The 9252-nt window shown below is 45.2% G+C and overlaps 1 protein-coding gene across 1 annotated transcript; it reads left to right on the top strand.

The window, feature by feature from the left end:
• The first annotated feature begins 1211 nt into the window (after positions 1 to 1211).
• LOC113588470 (free fatty acid receptor 3-like) lies at positions 1212 to 3591 on the top strand. Its single transcript, XM_027027658.2, has 2 exons — positions 1212 to 1555; positions 2050 to 3591. The coding sequence occupies exons 1-2, from the start codon at positions 1212 to 1214 to the stop codon at positions 2156 to 2158; spliced, it is 453 nt and encodes a 150-aa protein (XP_026883459.1). The 3' UTR covers positions 2159 to 3591.
• Positions 3592 to 9252: the final 5661 nt, after the last annotated feature.

Genomic DNA, 9252 nt, shown 5'->3' with positions numbered 1-9252 from the left:
AAATAAATACGTGGTTAATTTAACGCTGCATACAGGTATGCAGCGTTAAATGAACCCCAGAGCTCAGACCCAGATTATCGAGGTTAATGGACACTTATGCCGATTTTATCCCTGAGTTTCCATTCGTCGGCAAGTTTTGGAGGTTGCTGAGGAAAGCTCCAGATCAGAGGCAAATTGGCCTTCGTCGGAGCTCGAAAATCGGCTCTCGATCTATGTGGATGAGTTGTTCGATCTAGCATACTAAATATCTGGACTTGTAGGCGAGTCCAAATCAAGTAGTGTGAAAAGTGTTGCGATTGGTAATGAGTGCGATGTCGAGCTACAACCAAATGACTACAAGTTATTGTATAGCTAGGTCTGATCTCTTGATTACAATTAACGCAGCGCACGGATTTCCATTTGTTAGGACCGCACACCTGGGAAGGGCATATTTGGCTATAAGCGAATCAGAAACTGCTCATTTAAGTGAAATATGTCTAGGCCAATCAGAAAACGTGACCATCACGTTCGCTCTCATTCACTATCAAACTCTCTCACATTCAATATCAAGAATGGTTAAGAGTATGACAAGGTGTGTAAGACAGAATAATGGTGGGCACGAGAGAGTATGATGGTGGGTGTCAGAGGTTTGATTGGGTTTGTGAGAGAGTGTGATAATGAGTAGGTCTGAGATTGTGTGTGGTAAACAGCCACTCATAACCTGTCTGCCTGAGCAGGTGTACCTGTTGGTCTAGTGAACCATCTTGGTGGTCAGTTTCAGGCAAAAGGACCATCATTGGCTGAACGTTTTTGGATGGTGGAAAACTCTCAGCAGTGACACAGTCATGTGTAAAAACACCAGCAACACCGCTGTTCCTGAAACACAAACCAGTACAATCAGAGCAAGTGGTGAACAGGGTGGAAAGTGCATGACACACTGTGGAAACATTTTTTCTAATAAAGCAGTCAGTATGTTCAAGTCAGTTACTGGTGATTGTTTGTATGGGTGTAGATTACTACAGAAATAATAAAATTCTCTTTCATATATCAACAGTATTCTCTGTAGTTTCAGAAATTGTCCACTTACCACAGACAAAAAAGCATTTCCTGTGAAAGGAATCTATTTGTAGTAGATTCAAAAATGCAAATAGTGTTTTAAAACATCAAGCACACAACTTGCTTTCAAAATATGCTTTTATCCGTTTCTACAGATTAGTTATTCCCAATCTACAATGCTTGAGATGAGGGGCATTAACAACCTGGTCCTGGCTGTGGACACCATTACACTGGTCATAGGACTCCCTGCCAACCTGTTGGCTCTCTACACCTTCATCCAAAAGTTGAAGCAAAACGCCAAACCCATCGATGTGCTCCTCCTCAGCCTCACCATCTCCGACTTGATCTTCCTTGTTTTCCTCCCCTTCCGCATAAAAGAGGAGGCTGACAGGAAATGGACAATGAGCCGCCACTTCTGTCCAGTGTCGAATTTCGTCTTCTACACCACAATCTACATCAGCACCTTCCTCTTAATGGCCATTAGTGTGGAGCGTTATCTGGGAGTGGCTTTCCCCATCAGGTACAAACTCAAGCGTCAACCTAAGAATGCAGCGATAGCTAGTGTTGTGTTCTGTGTGCTTTGTATGGCACACTGCTCTGTAATCTTTTCTGTGGAGTACATTGATCACACCAACACAACTGACAAGGTGAACCTGTCCAAGTGGAACACCTGCTATGAGGAGTTCACAAATGAACAGTTGGCAATTCTTCTGCCTGTCCGTTTGGAGATGTTCGTAGTGCTTTTCTGTGTCCCTTTTATTATCTGCTGCTTCTGCTACATCAACTTCATTCTCATCCTCTCCCAGATGAACATTAGTCCCAAGAAGCGTTTCAGGGCCATTGGGCTCTCTGTGGTTACCCTCCTAGTCTTCATCATCTGTTTCTTGCCTTTCAGTGTATCCCATGTGGTTGGTTTCATTCACTGGAAGAATCCTGAGTGGAGACAATATGCACTGCTCACCAGCACCCTTAATGCCTGCTTGGACCCTTTAATCTTCTATTTTTCCTCTGCAGCACTCCGAGGGACATTCAACTATTTAATACGTGGACTCATCAACAGGATGAACCTGTCCTGCTGCTGGAGAGTTCTCAACCACCCCCATGTCAACTGCTCCAATGTTGAGGAGAAAACACAGAGCTCTACCAACACCTTCCCCTAGATTCAGCAGACTTTTTACCCATGGATTCAGTAGACTTATTATGCTTGCTTTTTTTTTTTTTTTTTGCAAAAACTGAATCAACATTGCTTGGCAAAGACATATACTAGAAACCCTAGAACAAGTTCAGGTATTTATGATGTTTAACAATGACCATAAGATCAAAAACCCAGCTTTAGTGAACTCCCAAAGCTCCTACTGTCATACAACACTGTAAGGTTTCACCCTATATTCAGGGGATTGGTTGCTAGAATCCCAAGGATGGCACAACATTCTGTGCCAGGTTGCCATGGAAGTGTAATTGGTCCTTCTCTCTGGAGGTCTTGTTTGCCTCTCCCTCTACTGTCCAGTTTGATGCTAGGCAAGCATGCTCACCTGCTCAATATATACATATGCACAATACTCTACTAGGTTACGTACACAGTGTGTTGAGTGGCAAATTATAAAGTGGAACTGGCCATGTTAATAAGTCTTCCAGAGAGGATGTTATTCCTTACCTTCCCAACTGTAAAGCTATGAAATTAGGTGACCACCTTCAGTTTGAAAATGTTAAGTTTAGTATGCCATCTTTTACATTTTAATATTTTAATACTTTAACATCAGTGTTGCCACTTATTACTTTTCCAGCTGAAAAGAAGGGATAATTAATTAAAACATATTTATTAGAGAAAAAATAATTGTCTTTGGATTAAAAAAAAGTATGCCCTGGCAAGTCACCAATCCACAAATCAATTCAAGTCTCTGAATTGAATTGAAATTAGTCATAATTAAAATCACAATTTAAAGTACACGCTCTTTTGGTAGCCTGAACTTCATGGGTGCACTTTCGTGTTCATTTGGTTGAAAACCTGTAAATTGGTAAGTAAAAATGAAGTAAATTGACTTTTGTCCAGCAGAGGGAGTCAAGGATCAGTGCCTGCAGATACAAAATCTCGCAATTACCACTGAATGTCCCTTCTCCCCACTACCACCACACACATAACCTTTCACATATGTGACAGGTTGACAGAATTACCATAACATTACAAAGTTTGCTATAAATAGTTTTTGGTTCATATCCAAAAAGAGGTTATTATTTATTATATAACTCTTGTAAGATTAATTTTGCCATCAGCCTCTAATGAATGAATCTTCTTGTTCTTTAGAAACAGATAACTGCATTGTGAATGTGCTTAGTTTTAATTCTAACTCTTAACCACGGAGCTAAACTGCAAACAACATTGTTGTAGTGTTATTAATCTGCTTATTCCACAGGCATGTCAACAATGTACAGTGGTTTTGTAGCAATAAAGGATTTCTGGTAATTATTTGCAAAATTTAAATCAAGGGAAGTGTGGCACAAAACATATCCTAGGCTACTAGTGCCCATTATCTTGTTATCTTGTGATGATGACACATATACTTGCAATTAAACATTGATGGCAAAAATGGACCAGCTGTGTTGTTTGAGACAAGAATTCTACTCCTGAGGAATAATTGGACTTACAACTGATAGGTAAATCACTAGTCTTGGTAGTGTGCAAGGAAGTTCCCATTTGTGTAACAAATTTTACTTGTTTACACAGTTCACAGTCAAAGGATTTCTGAGTAATTGTCGTCTAAGAAAAATCATATAGATCTTATCACATAGATTAATCTACCAGTTCTGGGAACTGGTTCTGGGATTACCACCACTGCTGGCCAGGCAGATCTATGCATAAAAACCCTGCTAAATGCAAGTTTCCTTTGCTAAAAGAGGCCTAGGAGGGGGAGGGTGTTTCCTTCTCTCTGTATGTTTTGACATATACAACATGGCTTTCACATCTTAGGTGAGATCATAGTTATGGGTTTCAGCTAAAGAGGATGTTATTGTTAAGAAAAGCATGCATGGTTTATCCAGAATACTAGCACGATCAAATTATCAAATTAATGTTGGGTACATGTTTGTGGATAAAATTCACTTATCAAAAATTTACATTTACCATCAATGTATGGTAAATGACTGGTGTAGAAACAACTGGACCAATGCCAGTCTTGACAGTTTAGGACACAAAATGAGTTATTGTAATCTATACTATGAACTAAACCACCCAGTATATCTGACCACTGTAACTTTATGGGGGCAATTATCTTTTCCAGTATTACTTACTGAAAACAGTAAACACATCTTTGTAGCTGGGCCTCAGAATTTCTCTCTTGGTCAGAATGTATTTCTGCTTGCACCCCCCAGTCTTCTGAGAATAACTAACTGCCACTTGTTTGGCCCTAGTGCTCATTACAGTGCCTCTACAGCACAACATTGCTTAATGTGAGCCCTTTTCTATCATGCTGGACATTCAATGAATTTGGGCCCTGATTTGTCTCTGGCTGCTATACAGCAGATCTCAGCTCTGAGTCCTCTCACCGCTCCTCTGCCCAGTCTCCTGGATTGTCACTGCATGCTTCCTCCTCTTTGAGCATCTTCTTTCTTTACCCCAGCTTCATGTAAATGGGATTTCTTTGCAAATCAGCATGCATTTCTCAGGGTGTAAATACAAGCCTGTCACCTGTAGAATTAAAAGGACCAATTTGTGGCTGGGGCATTACACAAACCAGAAGGCATGGTAATGGATGACTGCCATAAACTTTGTTTCAGCACCAAAACCACTGCTGCTATCCAGTGATATCCAGGGGCTATCTGATAGTTAAAAAAACTACTTCTCTTTCAAAAAATATTGATGCTGCCTCATGACTGGAAGCTAGTGAAGATACTGAAACACAGAGTGAGCCTTTCCTGTCTGTTTCATGCTGTATCACATTAGTACAACACACATTGGTGAGAAAGATGAACAGAGCCACTGTTGTTTAGTAGTAAGCCCTTCACTGTTGTGCTCAACACAAACTTGGCTGTGGCCTCCCTAAGCACCAGGGAAACTGGCCATTCTATGCTTGCAGTGTATGCAACACAGAGTGACCTGTGGCTATTTGAAGTCTCTTTTATCTGTGGATCAGTGGAGTGATATTAGGACATGTCACAAGAGGCTGAGCCACTATTCGTGCAACGGTAACTGCTCAAGGAAACTCCTGATGAGGCTTTTATGCATTGTCATCATTGGTTAATGTCAATATGGGGTGAGATTGACAGGACTAATTTGTAGAGGTGTCTCTGTAGGAAGTCTCACTAGAGCTCTCCTTTCTGAGTGAAAGAAACAACTGATTGAGTGAGCTGGGCCATTATACAATGACCTTCCAAAGAAGGTAGATGTCAGTCAAGATGTTTGTAGCTTCGGGGCAGCTGTTTTTTTTTTAACAGGGTTCATGACTGTAGATCAAAAATTCATGGAGTTATGAAGTAAAGGGTGTCTGTTGGATGATGGAGGAAATCAAAGAATATCTAGAATAGAAGGGCTGGATAGATGAGTGCTTGGAGATGAATGGCAGGACAGAAGAAGAAGATAAGTCCTGTAAGTATAGAATCCAGTTAGATGCCTTGGAACAGTTGTTAAATCTGTATAGCATGTCAGCTAGATTCTAATTTGAAATTTTAAGGAATATCAAAATCAGTGGGTTCCTCTGGATGAGAATGGGAGGATAAAGAAATAAAAGAGTATTGAAGACAATTCAACTCAATAGGATTTAAAAAGGAGGAATAAAAGGACAGATGTGATAAATGGAGGTCACTTCTATCACTCTTCAGATCATCTACAATTGCAGTTTTAGCTTAAAATTTGTGACAACCTTACTACAATACAACCTAGCTTTGTATACACATCTGTTGCTGTAAGGTGGTCTCAAATCCAGGTCAGCTGGGGGATGATACCAACAGCCTACTGGGTGAGCACCCATGCTTTAACAATGGTGAGCCCATGTGCTGAACAGTAAGAGCTTGGGTCAAGTAAAACAAAAGGAAAAACTAAACACCACGCCGAGCATGGAAAAAAGGGAGAACAAAGGATGCCAGAGGAAGAAACGGCCACCCAGATGCACTGGGGAAAACTCAAACTAAAACTTCCCAAACAAAACCAGAAAACGGGGAGGAACTTGAATGGCTAAGGGAAGCCTCCGGAGGTAGACAGACTCGAAGGGAAAACTGGAGAGAGGAGGGGACGTGTAAAACCCTCACAGACACCCTCACAACACAGAAGAAAGGTGTAGCATGATAGCTCGCAGCCCTCAATACCTTAAGTTACCGGCTAAGCGCGTGGCTCAGAACTTTGGCAAAGACCCAGCAATGACTGACTAGTTCACTGGGCTTATATAAGGTCTAGCCCAGCTGTTGGGTGTTAAGCCTGATTAGTGGTATGGTTGACTCGAGGCCTCCATCTGGTGGCCGGAAGGGGCCTCGGCTGGGTGGCAACCCTTACAGTACCCCCCCCAGAAGGGGTGGCTCCTGATGTCCCAAGGCCAGCTGCACAACCCCACCGAAAAGCCCGAATGAGATCACTGTCCAGGATGTGATGGGAGGGAATGCAGGACCACTCCTCGGGCCCGTACCCCTCCCAGTCCAACAAATACTGGACTCCACCATGAACCTGCTGGACATCCAAGAGACGCTTGACCATGTACGCCGGTGCCCTGTCCACCATGTGTGGACCCAGCGGGTCGGAGGGGCCCACTGAACACAACATAGGCCTAAGGCAAGACATGTGGAAAGTGGGGTGGACAGGCAATGACGGGGGAAGGGCAAGGCGATAAGAAACAGGGTTTATGTGCCAAAGAACCTTGAATGGCCCGATGTAGCGAGGGGCGAGTTTGCGGGTATAACCATGCAAAGGCAGGTCCTTGGCCAATAGCCAAACCTGCTGTCCCAGCTGATAAGTCGGCGCTGGTCACCATCTCTTGTCGGCATAACATTTTTGAGCAGCCGTAGCAGATAAGAGAGCCCTGTGTGCCCTCCAGCAGGCCAAGTGGCAGTGCCTGACTGTCTGCTCAGCAGACCGGACACCTATGTCGGCCTCCTGGTTGGCAAACATGAGCGGAGCATAACTGTACTGGCACTGGAATGGTGACATGCCTAAGGAGGAGTGCCACAGGGTGTTGTGGGTGAATTCCACCCACAGACCAAGAGGATGGACAGGAAGAGGCCAGACATTGGAGGGTGCGCTCCAGGTCCTGATTAACTCTCTCGGTCTGGCCATTGGATTGGGGATGGAAGCCAGAGGACAAGCTGGCTACTGCCCCCAACAACCGACAAAAGGCCCCACAGAACCGGCTAGTGAATTGAGGCCCGCGGTCTGACACGATGTCGCTAGGCAGCCCACGAGTGCGGACAACTTGAGTAAGTAATAGTTTAGCTGTCTCTTTCGCAGATGGCATGTTTGGCAGTGCAACGAAGTGGCCGGTCTTGGAGAACTTGTCGACAACCACCAAAATCACAGTGTTGCCCCTTGATGGAGGCAGCCCCGTGATAAAATCGAGCGACAGATGAGACCAAGGGTGCGAAGGGACAGCCAGTGGGTGCAACAGACCAGCAGGCCTTGTCCTAGGGTCTTTGCATTGAGCGCAGATGTGACAGGAGTTCATAAGTGCTTGGACATCGGGTTTCATGTGTGGCCACCAAAACCACCGATGGAGAAATTCAAGCGTCTGTGTGACTCCTGGGTGCGCTGAAAAGGGGATGCATGTCCCCACTCGAGGACCTGAGCTCTAACCGCATTAGGTACATACAGCCATCCCGGTGGGCCTCCACCAGGGTCTGGTTCAGCCATGAGAGCCTGTCGTACTGCCTTCTCAACCCCCAACTGAATTGGCGCTACGATACAGGCCCTAGGGACAACGGTCGAGGGCGGAGCACAGTAAAATCAAACTGGGCAAAGAACAGTCCCCATCTGGCCTGGCATGGATTAAGGCGCTTGGCCTACTGTATGTAGGCCAAGTTTTTGTGGTCCGTCCAGACCAGGAAGGGGTGTTTTGCCCCCTCCAGCCAGCGTCTCCACTCCTCGAGCGCAAGCTTGACCACCAGTAATTCGTGGTCACCCACGTCGTAGTTCCGTTCTGCTGGGGACAGACACAGAGAGAAGTAGGCACAGGGATGCAGTCTTTTGTCCTCTCCTGATCGCTGGGACAGAACTGCACCAACACCCACCTCAGATGCATCTACCTCAATGATAAATGGAAGCTCTGCATCGGGGAGCCGAAGAATAGGAGCCATGATTAGACGGTGCTTTAGTTCTTCAAACGCCTGCTGGGGTTCGGTGGACCAGCAGAACCGACCAGATGCTTTCACGGTCAACGTAGTCAATGGGGCTGCAATTGTGCGAAAGCTCTTCACGAACCTGCGGTAAAAGTTTGCGAAGCCCAGGAAGCGTTGGATCAGACGCACCGAGGTGGGTCTAGGCCAGCTTTCCACAGCCCGTACCTTGGCCGGGTCCATGCATAACGTGCTGTGGGAGACAATAAATCCCAAAAAGGAGATGGTTTATGCATGGAATGTGGACTTCTCCAGCTTGACGAAGAGGTGGTTCTCGAGTAGGAGCTGGAGGACCCGCCTAACATGGGTAACATGCTCGTCTACCATTTGACTATAGATCAATATGTCATCTAGGTAGACGAACATGTACCTGTCAAGGGCTTCTCTTAAAACCTCATTAATGTACCGTTGGAAGACGGCGGGTACGTTCATCAACCCAAACGGCATGACGAGGTATTCGTAGTGTCCAGAGGGGGTGATGAACGCCGTCTTCCACTCATCCCCCTCCTGGATTCTCACTAAGTTGTAGGCACTTTGCAGGTCCAGCTTAGTGAAAACTGAGGCCTGCTGCAGTGTCTCGAATGCTGAGGTCATGAGGGGCAATGGATAGCGGTCCTTGATGGTCATTTTGTTAAGGCCCTGGTAGTCTATACAGGGGTGTAGCCCACCATCTTTCTTCCCGACAAAGAAGAACCCCGTGCCAGCCGGGGAAGTAGATGGCCAGATGAATCCTAGGGCCAAGGACTCTTGTATATACTTGTCCGTAGCCTGACGTTCAAGCCCCAAAAGGCAGAACAGGTGGCCTTTAGGGGGACTGGAGCCCAGGAGGAGGTTTATGGCCATGCCATATGGGCAGTGGGGAGGCAATAGTTGGGCCTTCTGTTTGCTAAATGCTTCCCCAAGGTCCCAGTA

Source organism: Electrophorus electricus, chromosome 5, assembly GCF_013358815.1.
Source record: "Electrophorus electricus isolate fEleEle1 chromosome 5, fEleEle1.pri, whole genome shotgun sequence".
NCBI lineage: Eukaryota > Metazoa > Chordata > Actinopteri > Gymnotiformes > Gymnotidae > Electrophorus > Electrophorus electricus.
This window is presented reverse-complemented; position numbering and strand designations above follow the sequence as displayed.

Excerpts from the sequence above, each read along its gene's own strand:
- LOC113588470 (XM_027027658.2), top strand. The coding sequence starts at position 1,212 with ATGCTTGAGATGAGGGGCATTAACAACCTGGTCCTGGCTGTGGACACC. Across the intron at positions 1,556-2,049 it reads GGAGTGGCTTTCCCCATCAG|CACTCCGAGGGACATTCAAC; the intron begins GTACAAACTCAA and ends TTTCCTCTGCAG.